Source organism: Pezoporus occidentalis, unplaced genomic scaffold, assembly GCF_034315485.1.
Source record: "Pezoporus occidentalis ecotype Australia unplaced genomic scaffold, CSIRO_AGI_Poc_V1 ctg8, whole genome shotgun sequence".
In the NCBI taxonomy this organism is placed as follows: domain Eukaryota; kingdom Metazoa; phylum Chordata; class Aves; order Psittaciformes; family Psittacidae; genus Pezoporus; species Pezoporus occidentalis.
In genome coordinates, this window is record NW_026916158.1 from 14,161,647 (window position 1) to 14,181,783 (window position 20,137).

General features: G+C 45.0%; 1 protein-coding gene across 1 annotated transcript; it reads right to left on the minus strand.

Moving 5' to 3' along the window:
• Positions 1 to 298: 298 nt before the first annotated feature.
• Positions 299 to 19,664, minus strand: EIF2B5 (eukaryotic translation initiation factor 2B subunit epsilon). The gene is made up of 16 exons (XM_062603410.1): positions 19,462 to 19,664; positions 17,972 to 18,096; positions 17,066 to 17,251; positions 16,792 to 16,969; positions 15,690 to 15,770; positions 14,878 to 14,955; positions 14,485 to 14,797; positions 13,727 to 13,872; positions 13,286 to 13,424; positions 12,536 to 12,637; positions 11,804 to 11,911; positions 10,826 to 10,916; positions 9,939 to 10,062; positions 4,689 to 4,814; positions 3,160 to 3,270; positions 299 to 2,084 (listed from the first exon to the last, which is right to left on the minus strand). Exons 1-16 carry the CDS (start codon positions 19,612 to 19,614, stop codon positions 2,019 to 2,021), a joined length of 2,127 nt encoding a protein of 708 aa, XP_062459394.1. The 5' UTR covers positions 19,615 to 19,664; the 3' UTR covers positions 299 to 2,018.
• Between the last annotated feature and the right edge of the window lie 473 nt (positions 19,665 to 20,137).

Below are 20,137 nucleotides of genomic sequence, written 5' to 3' on the forward strand. Positions count from 1 at the left end.
ACAGGTTTCACAGGATTTTAAGTTCATCTTTGCAACATAATCCTGCACAAAACCAAACCTCACTCTTTCTAGGATTCTATGTTTAGAAGTTTTAACAAAGCGTTCTCTACTTGTAAACTGAGCTCACGAGTGATCACTGAATACTTACACCAGTGCAGTGGTGTGCTGATTCCCCACCTGCCTGTTTTGTGCTTAAAATCTCCTGAGGTAGTGATGAGTTATTTTGCTTACCCCTTAAGCCCTGGTCAGGCACATGCCACAGCTGGAGACAAACAATTCAAAGTCAAACAAAGCAAACAAGCTGGTAACACCAGGATAGTTTTTATTTGCTCCCTGAATTAAATATTGGCAGATACAGAAAATTCAGATACCAACTATTTCCCCAACATTTACAAGACTGAGTTTGCAATGTCAGAAAACAAGCACATTTATGCACAATCCTGGTGACTGATAGTGTGAGTGCACAAGATCGTCCTGCCTGACCATTAGTTTTTAAGAGGCAGTATCCCTGGTCTCCAGCATTCAATGCTGTCCCCTCACTGACAATTGTGGCACCACAGAACAGCCAAGTAGAATATCCTGAGTGGGCAGCTCCAGTGCATTTCCCCCTGCAAAGGATTTATTCCATGCTCCTCCTGAAGGGGCAGAGGCAAGGTCAGCACATCCAACAAATAACCCACCTGTGAGCACAAGCCAATTCTCACTGTGCCTTTTTCCCCCCACTCTGTTCTTGGAGAGCAGGGAAGAACACAGCATAGTGACACTTCCAAGAAGCTGTTCTTAAAGGCCTCATTGCTGCCACACATTGTCTGTGCTGGCAACAAAGTGCCAGAGGCACACTTGTTCCCTGCTGTATGCTGAGCTGCTCTGGGGCTGCAGAACTTTGCAGTGGGTTTGCAGCACTTCCCCTGCTGTCTGAGGGAAGTTTTCAAATAAATAGAAGGACATGAAGTAAGCAACTGAATAAACATGATTGTATAACTGAAATCACATGGAAACACGAAGCACATGCTGTTGAAGGAAATACCATTTGCTCCTTTTCACACAGGAGCAGAATTTAGCAACTTGCATCCTCCTCAAAGCAGCTGGTGCAGTCAGTGCCCCAGAGCAGAACACAAGTGTAGCTGGTACAGCAGGAGGAGCCAGACATCTCTGCTTCCTTTTCACTAAAGAAAAACAAACACTTTCCTAAAACATGTCTGCTAAGCTGGGGACGCACAGAAGACAGATCATGTCTAAGATCTGGTGATCCATACAGCATTTCACGGACCAGTGCACAGCAACTATTAGCAAACCCCTGCAGGGGAACTGAGCACATACTATCCCATTCTGCAGAAGGGGGAAACACAGTTTTATCAGCTCTACTGTGCAACCCTGTGTTAAATTCTAGCATGGCAGATGGCAAGATTTTCCCTTCTGGAAAGATCACACAAGTGCCTTCCAGGCTGCAAAATGCCTTGGGCATCCTCAGACAACTGCATCTTCTCCTGGCACAGGAACTCCTGAATCCCAGTCCTGCACTCCAGATCCAAATCCACATGCTCCTACTCACCAACCTTGCCAGTGTCTCTTCAGCAGGAGTTCTCCTAGCTCCAGAAGCAACAATGACTCCAAACAGCTTAGCTGTATGACCATTCTTCCACAACCCCAACGGTTATAGATTTATAAGGGCATTGTATGCATTTGCATCTATTTGCTCCCTTTGTATTAGTAACAAGGACCTCCCAAAGGATAGTTTATAGTATACCATATCCCGACTCCAAAGGGATTCTAGGTATTACCACCTTCTGCTTTTCCCTATGGTTTTTATTCTGGGTTGCAACCACCCAACGTAAGGTGCCACTGGGCAAGTGAGGGAGGGAAGTGGCAAAGTTGGGAACACACAATTAACAATGGGATTGTCAGTCTCTTCGATGTCAGTCCCCACATCTACACACCGTGCACTGGCATTGATCTTGCCCTGCCCACTTGGCCCAGAAAGGCAGTGAGAGTGCCTCTTCTCATGCTAAGTCACCATGTCAGTCTTGGTCGCCATCAGACGACTCTTCTTCTGCCTCCTCCAGCCACTGGATAAACTTCTGGAGCTGCAGAGACAATGAAATGGAATTGGGTGACAAGTGACACCAAACAGATGCTGGGGAGCACTCAACAACTACACCATGTCAGTGAGCACCGGTATCACACACAAAAAAAGAGAATGTTTCTAGAAGACACGGAAATAGAGGCAGATTGAGGGAGAGACAAAAGTTTAGACAAAAACCAACTGAGATGCCATGGACAAACCCAAACTGATTAGATTCCTGAGGGAGATTTCTCCAGTCAGACAATCCCACAACAAAAAGGCAAAAGTTTAAGAGTTTTCAGAACTTGAGGGAGAAGAGATGACAGCTGCAACTTAAATGAGACACACTTGGAAAACTCTGCTGGGAAAAACCTACTCCTTGAAAAATGGCTATAAAGAAGGCAGCTCATTTTACCTTTTAGCTGAGCTCAAATAAGCAGCTGAAAGCACTGCTGACCTATACTAAGAGCTGACTATGCAAAGGTTTTAAACAAAGTTGGAGTTCTTCAGAGATGGCTTTTTTCCTCTGCTCCTCTTCCAAATCCAGGGAGGAGGACTGGGACAAGGCTTAGCCAAACTGCAGCACAAAGTTCTGCCTGATGGAGTGGGGAAGTTTATATGCTCCTTGCAACACAATCCAAATGAAAACACTCAGTACAGCAAACGCTTAGAAATATATGCGAAGGGACTGGTGAGCCAGGAATGAAAGCTTCAAAAGAATTGTATGGGGCCAGCACACAGGGCACTGGCCTAATGCCCATTTCAAATGGGTGTTGGCTTCCACAAGCAATGCTGCTGCTATAGAAAGTGCTGGCCTCGTGCTACAGAGACCTCACTAAAACCAATCTCCTCCTCCTCCTAACTCCATTCCTCATCCAAACAGGATGATTATGGCAGAAGGCACAGAAGCGTCTGTTCTGGAAAACAAAGTTGTGTTGCTTAGTGTTTAATGCACTGGTGCATTAGTGTCCTACCATGCACTGGCAGCTGCTCCACAGAAGGTGACAGTGGCACCAAACTCCACTCAAAGTTTCTTTTAGCAGCTGTTATCTCCCCCTCCTCCCCATCCTGCCTCTTTAAACACCTTTGGGACTTACCCGCTGATTTTTACGAAGCTGCTTTCCCTTGTCAGATGTGTCCCGCATGGAGAACCAATTGAGAATTACATCTTCTTCCAGAATTTCCAGCTGGTAAAATGTCATCAACACCTGCATCGATGAGGGAAGAACAACAGGGCTCTCTATAAACTCTTTTGGGGCTAGATCATGTCCAAGTACAATGTTTGCACATAACCTGTGTCTCCCACCTCTATCTTCAACAGAAAGCACTCAGTCTGCTTAATTTTGCTTTCATTGTTAAACATAACTGTGCTTCTCCTACCAAGCCTTATGTTCCTGACAGATGCTGTGACACATTATGAGTCAAAGTTCAAGCCTCATCAGCTTCAGCTCTATGGATACAGGGTATGATTGAGAGCTGTGGGCAATAAACGGCCACAGAGGACTTCAGTTCAAGATGTAACTTAAGTTCTCTTTTAAACCATCCAAAACCCATTCCCAAAGCACACCTAACAAGCAACTCTTAAGCAGTCCTACATATGCATAACGGTGACATGTGCAGAGAAGAGCATCAAGCTCTCCAGCCCTGCCCCAAGCTCGCTCCTTCTGCCAGCTCCCTTAGAAGTGCCTTATGGCAGGTGTCAAAGCAATTGGTCATTCATCAGATCAAACTCCTGCCCAGCACAGCAAGGCTAAGATACAATCATGCTTTCTCAGGGTGCCTTTGTGCTGAGGCAGAGCAGGCACCTTGCAGTTGGTCTCCTTGTGGCACAGCACTGACAAAGCTGGCTGCCAATGCCAAATATAAAGTGTCACTTCAATTCCCAGCCTCCAGGCAAACCCAGGCCCCTAGAACAATGGACACATGCCAAACAATTGCCATAATTCAAGGACATTCTGGCTCACCAAACTGAAGACTTTTGGCTCCAGTCCTAAGTGCTTTGCCATAAACCAGAAGCACTGGTTGCAGAAGTTAGGATTACTCTTTCTTAAGGAACCAAGAGTTAAGCAGGCTCTAGGAGAGCTCTTCCAAAAGTGATAGGAGCTTACTGAGACACTGCTGGTGCAGTCAGTGCCCCAGAGCAGCCTTCCAGTATCCGAAGGGGGCCTATAGGGATGCTGGGGAGGGACTCTTCATTAGGGACTGTAGTGATAGGACAAGGGGTAACGGGTTAAAACTTAAACAGGGGAAGTTTAGATTGGATATAAGAAGGAAATTCTTTCCTGTTAGGGTGGTGAGGCACTGGAATATGTTGCCCAGGGAGGTTGTGAATGCTCCATGCCTGGCAGTGTTCAAGACCAGGCTGGACGAGGCCTTGGGTGATATGGTTTAGTGTGTGATGTCCCTGCCCATGGCAGGGGGGTTGGAACTAGTTGATCTTAAGGTCCTTTCCAACTCTAACTATTCTATGATTCTATAATTGTTATAGATAGATTTTCTATATACCCTCTCCGCTGAGACCCCAAAATTCTCTCCTCTAAAGCAGACAGGCTGACTACGCAGCCACCATGAATTTCACTGCAAATCTAGCAAAACCAGATCCTTGGAGCTGGGAGCAAATACTCACTTTAGCTATTGATGTGCAGAGACTGTCATGTTCCAGGAAGAATTCCTCAATGGCAAATAAGGCAGTCAAGTGATCCGATGCCCGCTTTATGTAGTTCTTAAACAATGGGGTCCAGTTCTTCAACAGCTGCAGGGGAAAAATACGGAAAAGTTCCTGAGCTATGAGATGCATGTGTGCACTCAGTGCTGTTTCTCAGCTGTGTTGCACTAAGAAACTGACCCAGGGAAGCATTTTAAGAAACCATTCAGCTCACCACTTTATATATTTGCCCCACTCAGTCCATAAAACAGATGCTGTCTCACATGTGCAGACAGGACCTAGTTTTGTCAAGAAGCTCTGAGGATAGCAGCCTTCCAGTATCAGAAGGGGGCCTATAGGGATGCTGGAGAGGGACTCTTCATTAGGGACTGTAGTGATAGGACAAGGGGTAACGGGTTAAAACGTAAACAGGGGAAGTTTAGATTGGATATAAGGATGAAATTCTTTCCTGTTAGGGTGGTGAGGCACTGGAACAGGTTGCCCAAAAAAGTTGTGAATGCTTCATCCCTGGTGGTGTTCAAGGCCAGGTTGGATGGAGTCTTGGGTGACACAGAATCACAGAATAGTTAGGGTTGGAAAGGACCTTAAGATCATCTAGTTCCAATGCCCCTGCCATGGTTTAGTGTGTGGTGTCACTGCCCATCGCAGGGGGGTTGGAACTAGATGATCTTAAGGTGCTTTCCAACCCTAACTATTCTATAATTCTATATCCATTAGCTTTCTTGGTTCTGCTTCTCTGGATGGAATACTTGATTATCACAATAAATGTGTTAATGGAGCCTGGTACTCAAACAAAATCACTTTACAGCAGACCAGTAAGGAGAGATACATTGATGCTACTCAAACCTTCCCCCCCACAGAGCAGCTGACATTTCAGTGGAACTTTCCTTCAAAGCAGATGAGCAAATAAGAGAAGAGAAAAAGACAGTGCCAGGATAATTACCAGCTGAGTAGAAATGGACAGTGCAAAATAGCCACTCCTAAAACAGGAATACAGTGGAGCAGCCCCTAAGTGTAAGTCACACACTCATTGTATGCCTACAGCCTTGTTTGGATCCTGGAGTCTGCTGCAGGGAACAGGCGGGAAGGATGAAGGGCAAGAAGTTGTTACACTACTAGCTGATTGTAGTTCTCTCCTCCGAGGCTTACATTTTATCAAGTCTTTAGTTTAATGATTTTTGGTGCTGCCTCATCAAACTGTATTTATGTCTGAGTCCTCCCCCAGCTCTTTCACTTGTTATACATATCTGGAAAGCAAGCAGCAGGGAAAGCTCTGCAAATTAGCACAGACTTGCCTGAATCTGGGATAGGAGGCAGTAAAGATAGTTAAGACCCCTGCCCATAACAACTTTAAAAGGCATCAGAAGTAGGATACAAAAATTCCTCATTGGCCACATCATGACCAGACCATCCTACATAAACAATGTAGGAAATTAAATCAGAGTTCCCTATCCTTTTTAATTGATTAATTCAACAGCAAGCATTCCTGCAACTACATCCCTGGCAACTACATTCCTGCAACTACATCCCATACACATACACTGTTTTGCTGTGCCTTCAACAGTGGCTCCTTACAGAACACATCTGGTCTGTTTTGAAGGGAAACAGGTAATTGAAGAAGCTCAGAGTCACCTACATCCAGGTTAGTCAGCATTATTCTGCTCAGGACAACGGTTAACAGGCAAGTAGCCCTATCAGAGGGATTGCTCCAGAACACATAGCGGAGCTAGAATCCAGGCTAGTGTGGACTACCAAAGGCAGCCTGTATTAGGAAACAGTACTCAACTATTCCATAATACTACACTCCGTCACCTCTTCAGACACATTTGCTATGCAACCATGCTGGAATTTGCATACCTTAAACAGAAACAAAGAACGGGATTAATACAAACAAACTGATCTGTATAGTAGTGCATCAACTGGCTCAAGGAACAACAGAAAGAGCACAGAATGATCCTAATGGTGTCACAACAAAAGACTGAGGGTTGCATGGTGTATTTCCAGAAAGTATTTTAGCCTTCAGCAAAATGCTTAATCCTAAACACTCATCCCTTCTCTGCAACCACCTCCTGCATTTTTCATTATCCTTTAGAATTCTTCACCTCAAATGTAGTAAAGCTACTGGCAAGTTAGCTCTAAGCTAAGAAATACTTTGTAACACCTTTCTGTTAAAGCCTTTAAATCATGAAGGGACACAATTCTAACAAGAAGCTATTGAGTTTGCATGACATTACAAAGGAGTAAGGCTCCCTAACAAAAACCTGAAGAGGTGCACAACACATGCTAGCTGCCAGGCAGCAGTGCAGACAGTGGCCAGCTCCGCAAACTGAACTGCTACATTGCTTCCCCCAGGTCCCTTTAGACATCCTCACCTACATAAGTAGTTTGACGCTACTTCAGTGACAACAGAAGCAAAGCTTTCAATTTATCAGCAGATTCAGCCATATTTGCTTAAACTACATCTACAGTTCTAGGAGAGGTCTGTTTTTCTGTACCGTCTCTGCTTTATAACTTGTACAAGAGCTGAACAAGATGCCTGACATAACTCTATTTCTAAAGCCTCCATGTTTCATCTGAAAAATACCCATGGGCATATTCTTTACCGGATACTTGTTTTCTAAAATTGCTGCAACACTTAAGAGCTTCATGCTCAGGGGCCAGCACCTCAGAGCACATACTGTGGTTTCAAGTCAAACTATACATCATAACTATGGCATTTCCACAATTTCCCCTCCTGAGCTTCCTGGGACCACTCTACCATCACTCTTACACAAGCAACCCATCTTCCTTCAGCATCGGTTAGAATTGAGCTACAGACAGTGAGAAACATAGAACAGTTCTGTAAAATTCAGTGGGCTTCTGGTGTTCATGACTCTCAGAATGCAAATATTCCCATCTTGTGCAAAATAACACTTTGCCACACGTAAACAGTCATAAGCCGATCTGCGCCTAATACCAGTACTGACTGAGGCATTTTTACCTTCATAGCTACACACTTCAGCTGCATGCCTTCATGATATACCAACATATACCAAGTTAGTATTTGGGATTCTCAGGGTGTAAGTAAGTAAATGCTTGTAAATTAATGGAGTGTACTTTCTACTAACCACAGAACGACAAGTTGCAGAAAAGCCACTGTTTCAGGTGCTGTACAAACATGCATGTTCTGCCTGAAGAACTGGTCTCTTCTCTTTAGAGCACTCTTGGGAAATACACGAAGTTGCTGCCCAGGAAGACCATCGATATCTGTTTTATAAGCCTTTGAGGGCTGATTCACTACCTCTATTAGAGGCACATCAACTCAGATGTATTAGGTTATTGTAACGGTGACTAAAGTCGTGCAGTTGAATAGTAACAGTGTATTCCACCAGAATACTGCCTTCCTGCCAGTTTTAGTACAGAAAGCTAGCACAGTTCTGCACACAGTAAAAACATGACGGCACAAAACTGTCCCAGGGACAGATTCTCGAACTTTTTGATTGTTCTTTACAAAGGAGAATCTGAAGAAACTGGCTGCCACAATGGTCAACAGGTTTAACAAACAATAAATCTAAGAATAAGTTGTGTTTCATAAATGCACATGGCACACAATTCTCTGCTTAGAGAAATTCAATTTGATCATGACATGGGGCCTGGTCACCCTCAATATTACAGATTATTCACATTATTCATATTATTGAATTTCAGATTATTGCTTTGTACTAAAGGCGAGTTGATTTGCTGTCTCTGCTGTTAAATATGAGCATCAACTTTTCTTTGGTGAAATATATATGGGCAAAGTTACCCAGGGGTAAGCCCTTGCTCAGTACTTCCATTGTCTTCAGCTTCTAATGGGCTTTGGGCAATTATGCAAGTCATTATGCATTTATGCAGTAACCTTTATCCCAGAGTAGAACCTCTTCTGACTGGGTGCTGAAGTGAAGTTCTCCTGTCCTATTCATGCTGGAGTAGAAGCCCTACCTAGGAGACAGAGATGCCATATCCTAGCTGGAAAACAACCAACAATAACAACAAAACCCAAAGAAAAAACACCACAACACCATCCTATACAGCTACCAACTCCATACAACCTGTTGTACTGCTTTCCACTTAAGACTCTAACACCTCCTCTACACATTCGCTTAAGTCCTCCTTCAATCCTCTTCCCAGGACAGGACATGCTATTCAAGAAAACAGACTGAAAAATGAACAAAACCAAGCAGAATTTCGACAGAGCAAACAGCAAAATCTCACTAAACCATCTGATTAACAGATTAGTTCACATGGATGTTTTCTACAGAAGGCATTTCTACATGTCCAGGAGATGAATTAAGTGCCATACTTACACCTACATAATGAAGAATTAGTTTTCCACCACTCCCCATCAATAGAAAGCACATACTTCCTCAGAGGAAGTATTATGAGGATGTCTAATGTTCCTCTTTAGCTCATCTCCTAACAAAATTAACTTAGTCCTTCTCAAACAAATGTCAGATCCACTCATTCTGAAAAGGCACCTCTGCAATCTTTAGTTTGAAAATCCAAATATATAAATGGGCTACAGCAAAGAGACAAAAATACTACGATGGCTTCAGCTTGGATGAACAAAACCATTAAGATAAGACTGCCTGCTTTTTAAAGCAGACCCTACCCTATTTTGTCTCCCTTAAGTCAGGAAATAGAAATTGCTCTCACCCAATTATACAACCCCTTTAGAGACACAACAGAATTGTGTATCTTCAAAGGCGACAATATCATGCCTTTGCATTTGGCTGGGAAAAAACTGGCACCAGTTTCAGTATGCAGATTAGCAAGACCTTGGAAAGGATCCCATTGGGAGAGGAGCACTCCCTGCTGCCCCAGGGACAGGGCTTATGATGGATTTGAGCCAGGTTCCTGGAATGCAAGCCTGTAAAGGCATCTCTGACAATCCTCCTTCTTTTATTTCTGCAAGTGATGTGCTTGTACTATCACACACAGGAAATAAACAACCATGGGTAGTGAAGAAGAGCTCCCCACACCTACAGTCTCAGGTGAGTTCTGAGCAAGTACAATAGTTTCAGTTCACTTTTACTTCTATAGATGACAAAGAGGCTCATGAACTCAAAGAGTTTGAGTGGCTTCAGGCTTAACCAAAAAGAATTCTCAGCCAGGAAACACCTGAAGCATCCAGACAGACTCCTACATACTAGAAGTCAAGCCCAGAGAAAAGTCAGATGGAGCAGAACTCACAGGAAGTAATGCTGAGAAATAGTTCTGGGAGTCCAGGTTTGCATCCAGCTGCTGCAGTGGGAACTCCAGGATCACTTTACTGAGCACCTGCATCATCTCCTTCAGGCCAATGTTATATGCATACCTGCAATGAAAAAGGTAACCCCCCCCCAACACTTCACACTATCTGATCTCTGCAGACCATGTCTCTTCACAGAGATACAGAAGGTTTAATTTTCATCTTCCAGACTTGTTTTTTGTTTGTGTTTCCAACTATTCAGGCAATAAAACCACGCTGGACTGCATCAGGCCCTGCAGAAGGCAAAAAAATCCTGAAAATCTGCTATCACAGTGGAACAAGCTGCTGCAGGGAAAGCACCCTCACATTTACGAGAGTGCTGTACGAATACTGTTGCACAAGAGAGGAGAAACAGGTTTGTATTTGAGAAATAGTAGGTAAAACGCACTCTGATTACGTGTTCTAGACTTGCTGCTGTAAAAACAGTGGACAAGCCACACCACAGCAGAGCCCCAGCTGCAGGCAGCTGGTTGAATGTTGCAATGCACAAAGCAGGAGCCCCTGCATGAACTTACAGGCAGTCTGTGCCAAGAACTGGCTTGCTCTTTTCAGTCCACAGTTACTTAATAGCAATTCAATCTCTCATTACAGAATTCAGGCAGGAAAAGCCTAACCACTAAGGATGCTATAGATGCAGCTGGCACTTTCCATCAGCTCCTGTCGCCATTCAGTCATGATCTCTAATCTGCATTTCCCATGCTCTATACTGATGAAAGTGATGTTTAACAATCATATATGTGTATTTGCATAGTTTCTCCTCTTTCTTCTAGATCCACTGTCAAACCCAACTGTTCAGCATAAGGGACAGCATCCCTAAGGAAATACTCACTTGAGGGAGTTGATTTCCAGGACCAGGTTGTCACACGAAATGTTTTCTTCTTCACCCCTCTGTAATGTACCCAGAACCTCATTCTGGAAAACTAATGAAAGAACAAACAGGCAGTTAGACATGAGAGGGAAAAGAACAGATTCTTCAAACTGCTCATCACTGAAGAAACTATGCTGTTAAAGGAAGCATTCTGACGCAAATGTCTATTTGTTCTCTGTAACCTGGCACAAACCCACATCAACTATAAATAGTCGAATATAATTCACATAGAGAAAACCTACTATATGTCATTGATCTATCCACACTAACCATTGCAAAGCCATCTACCTCTCCAACTTTTTAGAGCATACTTTCTATTGCACTTTCACAATCTAGCCTTACCTATTCAGAAAAACTTCATCTTCCCCTAAAGATGTGAATTCAAACCTAACATTTATTTGTTTAATTTCCTTTGGGGAGATACTTTAACGTGAAGAGGACTTTTATTCCCAGTTTGGCTTGAGCCCCTCTCAAATCCAGAGTAACCTTAACAAAACAGAAAACCAAAACATATCTGCCAAAAGAAGCAGCTCCTACAAGGACATTTAACTCTCCAGCATGATTACAGCACTGAGCTGTCCACACAGGGCAACTCTGCTGGACCTTCACACAATTTCTGAGTTTAGGCAATGATGGTGCTATTTAAACAGATAACTCAGGGAGGTCGCTTTTGTGAAGGCCCAGTGATGAGGAGTGAGAAAGATGAAGACTCTTTGTCTAGCTTCTCATCTATGCCTACCTTGGGTTAACACACAGCAATACAGGGAAAATTAAAAAAAAAAAAAAAAGAATTATGTAGAAAATGCAGGAAGTGAGATCAGAAAAAAAACTATTATAGATATCCACAAGTTTTCCCATATACCTAAGAAAGCATCACAAATCTCACTGTCACTGCATTATCTGCAAGCTGACCATACTTCTTAAGAGGCCATCTCTCACCTTTGATGTCATCTAGCTGAGGGGACGCTGCCCGACTATCCAGCTCCTCAGAGCCCATGCTCAGGTCACTGTCTGATTCACTCTCTTCCTCTGAATGCAGAGCTGGGCCTGATGAAGGAGAGAAGATGCAGCATTCAACACTCAAAAGCTGCAGCTGTCATATGCATAACAAACTAGGTGTTTTAGGGACATCCCAACCAAGTCAGCAACTATCTGTCCTTGCAAGGAAGCTTCTACTTACAGGTCCACGTGATTAGATTTGCTGCAGAGGGAATACTACGGCTGCCACCAGGATAATGGGACTTTTAAGAGTATGCAGGCACACAACAAAGCACAGGGACAGGAGCAAACGCATTCTGAGCAGGCTGCTGACTCATGATGGAGCAATGTCAGCAGATGCTGTCACTAGCAGGAAGAAAGCCAGCAGTACCCAGAATAGCCAAAGCATATTCCCCTCTAAGGGAGGGTATCACGTAGTGCACCACTCACTGCACAGACAGCTCTGCATGTTAGCGTATAATAAAAACATCCACAGCACAGGAAGAGAGAGAATCTGGTCCACCATCTGCTTTCACCTCTCAACTTGCCTCCGTGCACATATATCTGAAGCCAGACCGCTTCACAAAGCCCAGGTCTTACTCTAGACAAAGTTATCAGCATCCCACTCAGCCAGTTTCCCTGACACAGGTTTGTCTGTCCATCCTCAGGTGACCAGACTACACTTTTCCTCACCCCACAGGCTTTGCCTCTGCTCTTCTTCATCGTCTTCATTCTTGTCATCCGCTTTCCAGAGATAGCCTCTGCCCTCTGAGCCTACATCCTTTTTATTGTAACCTGAAAAAGAAACAGATTAGGAGGTAGATGTATCAGATCTGCTTACAAGCAAACCTGAAATAGACTGGTATAACTTGCACATTACTGCCCCTTACATATCCTTCATCAGGAAGGAGCTGGGATCCCTGCAGATGCATATGGATTTCAGCTTCTATATTCTCACTTGCCTTGACAAGTGACTGACTTACTCCTCCCTACAGCAGCAACATTGAGCTGACCATGTTTAGATCCCTTGACAAATCCAGACTGGTAGAAACAGTACTTCACAAGGACAAAGTCCTTGGGCACAGTCCAGGTACAACGACATACATCTTGCAACCTGCCTTGAACTGAACATCCCTTCCAGCTTCAGCTTTTATTTCCTACAAAGCTTCTCCTCTTGGGGGAAAAAAAAAAAAAAAAAAAAAGAACAGTTGAGTCTCCAAAGATTTTAATACTGCTGCGGTATTGAGGTACATCTCATTGTCCAACTTCAGCTGAACATCTTTGTTTGCCCTACTGAAAACACACGTTGTCCAAGCTGTATGCAGCACAAATCTCCAGCCTGGCACTGCAGAATCTAGAATGGGGGAGGGAAAGACCACAAATGATCATTGAAGGCAAAGCCCTCTGCATAGCCTGACTGCATGGAACTAGAGGTTCTCATACCTTTCAGTTTCACCTTGCTTTCCTCCTTGTTAACACCAGAATCATCACTGAACTGGTCATCATCCTCTTCCTCCTCATCTGGTGGGTGCAGAGAGATCACTGTGCCCTCAGAAAGAGTGATGCCAGGACCTACTACTACCTGCAAATACACATAACATATTTTACTGAAATATGCTGATTGCCCCCTCATAGCTCCAACAGCAGGGACAACAGATGCTCCAGACAAGCTGTATACAAACAAGTATAACTGAAGACATCAGTACTGCTAAATCACATACCATACTACCCTAGCCAAACAAAAGGAAGAAAAAGGTGGGAGCAGTATCTATCCTCCACCTCTGCAAAAAGGCCTGTAGCAGCCCTGTATTCTAGTATGGACTAGTGTAAGTCTAGTAACTGCCAAGAAAGGCAGAAAGCAGAACAAACATAATTAGAGCTCACCTGAGAAGAGAGGACACAGTGAGGCTTTAGCTTTACTTTCTCCTTCACTTCAGCTTCATCACAGATAACAGAATGGCAGATCTCCACGTTATCTGCTATGTGTACTTTGTCCCAGAGAAAAGCTCCATCCAAAGTGACTTTATCACCTGTTATACATCACCAAGCACAAATATAGTGAGGAAGGAGGTTGCTGCTTTCCCAACTGCTGAGTCCACTAGAAAGTATCTTACTGAAAACCTATGCCCTTGATGCACAATAGATGTCGGATGAAAGGTGAAAATTTGTCTTAGGGGCTTATGGCCACTATGTATCCAAAGCTAAGATTTGTTAGTTCTCTACAAAGACCGCAGTTTACAATAACAACTCACATGTTGGTTTTGCCCAAATACATCTAAATCACAAAAAAAGTCCAGCCAAAACTAGGAAGGAGTACCAGGCAGCTCACAAAACCAGGGACAGGTATCACTCATTTGTAGGATATTGGTGGGCAATAACCTCAGATCAGTAAAGGCTGCCCATTCTCTTCTACTGAAACAACTTGTCTGCATGAAGTGCCTTCCACTTTTCAGCATTGTTATGGTACCTGAGAACTTTAACCTATTTTCTCCGCTGCAAAACCAAGCTCTCCTTTCTCACCATAAGAACTCGATCGATACCCACCTATCATCCTCTCTGAAACAAATGCACTTTAAAAAACAAATCCCAACAAACCGTGCCCTTTCCTGGCAAGGCTTCATGTTCCCCATTGTTGTACTCACCTATCCTACAGTTCTGCCCAATAACACTGTTTGTTATGGAGCAGTTGCTGCCAATGACTGTTCCCTGCCCAATGAGCACGTTCTCTTTCAACACGCTGCCTTGGCCCAGGCTAACATCGACTCCTCGGTAAATGTTGTGTTTAGAATGGGTATAACTCTGATTCTTGTCATCAGTGAAGTTCATCTCTGGAGTCAAAGGATAAACCCAGCGCCGGATGATGTCAGAGCATACAGCTTCGTACATTAGTAAGTTGCATATATGGGCACCATACTGTTCTGTTGTTACATGCATATGGATCTGGTTCCCCAGGACCTGGGAGACAGGCAGGAGCACATCAGAAGATTCTCTAACATGAGGTAATGGGATCTGCCTGGTAACAACCCTCTCCTTACCTCTTCATTCACCAACAGACCACGCACAAAGTCATCCCGTGTCTGGTAGTCAAAATTGTCTGTGAACAGCTCAGCTACCTGCCAGGAATGAAATATAAGGAAATAATATACTTAGCAGAAAACATTGCCGGGAAAGCCAGATAATTAATGGCTATCCAGTGGTTCTCAGAGAGACGAGTTATACGGTATAGGAAAGTGATGCTCTTGCCTTGAATAAAGCTTTGATTCCTTCTGCTAGGAGTGTTGACCTTCCCATCTCCTCCTCCTAATGGAGACTACGGACAGACTCTGGTTTACAGAAGGGGCAAAACACTGCATTTTCAAGCAATCTGCCCAGCCTCACTTTGCAGTTTCACTCCCAAAGGAAGCCTGCAGATCAACTTTTTCAGACGTGCAAGAGACATTAGCAAGCCTAGGCTGGAATACCCCTGAACGTTACCAGCTTGCAAGCAGTGACACTTTTCCACAGTGCAGCCATCACCTCTGCTCCACAGATGTTACTATACTCAAAGTGAATTCATGTATTTTCCAGAATAGCTTCATCCTATGCCAGATCAGCCAGTGTACTGATGCGTTTACTGCCTAGTTCTGCCTGAGCTCGAGCTGTGGATGCCAGATACAGACTGAGCATCCAGACAACCTGCAGAGCAGTGCTACATGATCACTCAGGCTCTCTGTTCAGTCACTGAGCACAGCTAGGAGTTCTGATTTCCAAACCTATTACCCTCATACCACATGCACCCCCTGCACACCAGTTGGACAAAGAGAGCAATTCAGATTGAATTTTGGACCCCCAGATGGGCAGAGCTCACCTGTGGAGAGCAGATGCTGATATGACAATCTAGCAAGTCATGGCGCACCTCAACATTCTCAATAGAGTTCTGGAACAGACTCTGAAAGAGGAAAAAATTCAGATAATCTGAGTGCCTCATGCAGTACTGAACCCCAAAAGCCTTCTATAAGCCAGGGGCAGTACTGACTGAATTTGGAACTAGCTGAAGTTCTGAAGATCACAAAAATCTATACTGAGACCTTAGCTTAGCAGGCACAGCATGGTCATACACAGAGCTGTGTGTCAGCCAGCAGAGACTGCCCTTGTCCTTACATAGCGCAGCATTCCAATAAACAGCTTGTACTTCAAACAATCATTTTCCTCCAGGAGGCTCCTGGCAATATTCACAGCTTCCATACCCACTGTGGATTTTTACAGCTGTGGGTTGCTTTTCTGTTGTTGATGGTTTTTATTTGTCTTGGGTTTCTTTCCTTTTTGTTTCCTACAGTGATTCCTGCTTTCATATAAAGGTAAGAAATAACCTACTGATTACTGATTTGGGGATGAAAATGCCATATAATCACCGCCTTAGTTTTGAGCTGAGAAAAAGGTCCACCCATCTCACTGGAGAAAAGTGCCTCCACAGACACCTACAGAGCATTTACTGTATGATTAGGGGAACAGTAGAGGCAGAAGTAAGAGGAGGTACTACCCCTTGCACATGCTGCTATTCAACCGCCTGTATCAGGTTCAGTGCTGCTTCAGAATGGTTTGTGTATGATAACGGTATAAGCATCCCAATTTCGGAACCCCTGCAAAAGCATAAATCATTCACCTCCCTTGTTTCACATAGAGAAAAGGAATGAAATAAATGCAAGAACTGAACTGTAAGAAATATATCCGCCCCATCTTCAAACTCTGAAATGAGCCCCAAATATGTCCCCCGCACAATTTCATCAAGCCTCAAATAATGGTTAAAAGAAAAAAAAAAGCCAGTTTACCAAAAGTTACTTCCTATCACCTGCTCCTCCAAAAGAAGCAGCAAGGACAGTTCCCCAGCCCTCACTCAAGTAGCACCTCCTCCCTGGAGTAGGCTGCTTCACTGAAACAGCCCTTTTCCACCCATCCAGTTCCAGACGTACCATAGGAAAGCGGAATCGTTTAAGCCCCTGGGTCCTCTGGTAGTGAAGGACACGGTTTGTTGCACTGTCCATAGCAATAATAATGTCATCCTCTTTGCACCTGGCATGGTGACCAGGTGAAGATTCCTTGAATATCATCGTCATCACAGAAATGTTCTTTTCCATCTTACGACGCAACCTGAAACAGAAGGGCAGAACTTTAAAATCACTCTTCAGAATGTTATAGCCCAGAGCCTCAGTAGACCAGACACGCATACACGCTTTCTACACCTACTTGTGCTCTTCCAGGGCTTTGGATATATTGAAATTGGACACCACATCTCCAGTGACGAGAATGAAGTCAGAACGAACAAGGGATTTGGCATCAACATCTCGCAGCACATCACCAAGGGAGCGGTACAGGTCAGAAGTGACAAAGCGCACCGTGTTGGGAGAGGTGTGGCGGCACCACTTGGACTTTCTGGAAGAGGAAAAACACATTAAGGAAGTGTAAAAAGGATATTCCTGTAGAGAACACACTAGGATACAGTGCCCCAGTGCACACGACACCTGTAAGTGAATGCAAGGAGAATCCTGTTACAATGACCCCCCTATTGACAGGTTTGGGTATGCTCATTTGCACACAGCAGGTAACTGAAGGGGGTTAGACCTCAAGACTGTAGCTTATGAAAACTCAGGAAACCCAACTCCACTTTGAGCTACATTTTGACAAAGGATAAGGAAAAGGTACACACAACCCAAACTCTTTTTCTTGGAAAGCAGTACCTCAGGCAGGGAAAAGATCACATGCTGCATGTTTCTCTTTAGCCTGCAAACCTGCAGCATACAGACACAAAGGTGCTGAGAGAGCTGTCTGCATATGCTGCATAGCATACCAAGACAGGGCATAACACAAAGGGTGATACTCTGATTTAAACGGCTTCTCATAGGAAACCCCTGCTTTTAGAAGAGTTAAATGCCAATATAAATGCAGTCCCAAATCACTCAACCCTTTTAATACACTGCACAACCACACTCCTTCACAAGATGAATGGTCTTTTTTGAGGTATGCTAGGAAACAGCTGGTGAAAGGGAATCTTTTACACACAGTTTTCATCAGAAGAACCAGCAAGACCTTCGAGTCTTGTTGGAGGACAGAAGAATCCTTTCTATAATGAAGCTAAAAAGAAGAGATTCTTACTGTAAATGCTCTTTTATCTCAGCTGATTTCCAACAGCAGAAAACAAAGGTTTCTTCCACTCCAGTTGCTGTTAGGAACTCCAAGGTATAGTCAATCATGGCCACATTTGCCATAGGTAAAAGTGCCTAAAATAAACCAAACCAAAACCAAAGATATAGAAAACTGAACAAACACTCTTATACCTCAACATCAGCACTGCTGTGGGGGAGAATAAATAAATCCCAGAGTGCTGATTCCCTGACTCAGGCTTTAACTGCTTCAAGAAAAACCTGTCAGACATGAAAAAAGAAACCACAGGAACGCGAGTGTCCAAAATTAAACAAGAGGAAAAAAAAATCCAACCTACAGTGAAGTGAGTTTTCTCTTGACTCAAGATTCAAGCCACGCTTTTAAACTGAGTTACTGATTCACAGCTGAGTGATCTCATATTATTCTTTAATTCATATTTGGTGCTGTTGTGTTTCAAGCCTGAGCACGCATGTATAATTATGACTACCACAAACACTAAATCAGCAAACAAGGTAAGATGATTGTTCAGACCGAAGTGCTGTTTCTTTTAACATATGGCCTTCTGATCTGGACAATTAAAGTGCTTTCTCCCTCATTTTTCCCAGCCATGTTCTTTTACCTATTACTGCTTGCAAGGGCAGGGATTTTGTTTATTTCCCCTGTCCAAATAAGCCTGTCCAAACCCACTGCCACTCCTGCATCTGCAATAGATGAAAAGCAAACAGTAGTTTGCCCTGCCATATGGAAAAGTAAACAGCACCAATGCAGCGATTAGATCCTCTAATGCCTCTCCAGCAGGGAATATAAACTCTCACAAGTGAGAAGAACTGGCCAAAGGCTTTCACAGCATAGGGAAAGGCAGGAAAAGCTGTGGCAATGGGGACAGCCCGAGCCTCGGGCAGATGCTGGCACCCAGGAGCACTCCAAAACCTACCAAGAGCGGTTGGAGGTACCTCACCTTCTCCCAACCCAGCCCAGGTCTCTCACAGCAGGTAACACCACAGCCGTGGGCCTGACCATGACCACCAGCCAGCACTCTGCTTTTTATTGGATCACAGAATGGTTTAGGTTGGAAAGGACCTTAAAGCTCACCGAGTTCCAACCTCCTGCCATGTGCAGGGACACTTTCCACTAGAACAGACTGCTCAAAGCCCTGTCCAATCTGGCCTTGAACACTGACAGGGACAGGGCAGCCATAGCTTGTAGGGGCAACCTGTGCCAATGTCTCATCGCCCTCAAAGGGAAGAATTTCTTCCTAATATCTAAATCTCCCCTCTTTCAGTTTAAAGCCATTCCCCCTTCTCCTATCCCCGCATGCCCTGATAAAAAGCCCCATCCCAGATTTCCTGTAGGCCCCCCTGAGGCACTGGAAGCTGCTCCAAGGTCTCCCGGAGCTTTCTGTTCTGCCGGGTAGACCAGGACAGGCGGCCCCAGGGTACCCGGACCAGAGGAGGCAGCGGCAGGCAGGGGAGATTTCTCACCCGCGGCCGGTCTTTGGAGATGGGGAAGAAGCGGCGGTTGAAGCTGTCGGCGACCAGCACTGCCTGAAGCGGCGGCGGCGGCTCCTCCTGCGGGTCGGGCCCGCGGGATCCCCCGGTGCCAGCCACACGCCTCGCCGTGCCGCGAGCCGCCATCTCCTCACGCTGCCTCAGCTCCCACCTTCCGCTTCCGGTGCTGCGCCGGAAGCCCCGACGGGAGCTCGGCTGGGACAGAAGAGCGTGGTGCAGCGGCGTGTGTTCGCCTTGCTCGTGCGGTCCGGGGTGCGGTGGAGCCCGGCCCGCAGAGGAGGGCAGGATCTGCCGGGGCTCCGCTGCGTTGCGTGGGGCAGCCTAGGAGAGCGCGGGGCCCGGGGACAGCTCCAGCAGCTCCTCGGTGCTTCCCCGGCATCTCAGCTCATCCGTCAGTACTGGCGTGAAGATCCGCCATTGCCAAGTGGAGCCAGCAGCTGACCGCCCTGGCTGCACCTCAGGAGCGGCGGTTTCATCCCCATGCCCCGAGGAGGTGAGGGTGGAGGGCAGAGCAGCTCTCCCTGCCATTACAGGGCACGGCCGGTCCCAGCTGAGGCGAGGGCCTGAATTTCCCACACACAGGCATTTCCCAGAGGAGCTCTGGGTTTGTGTAGTACTTCGGTGCAATCCCGGCCATTTCCAGTTTTGG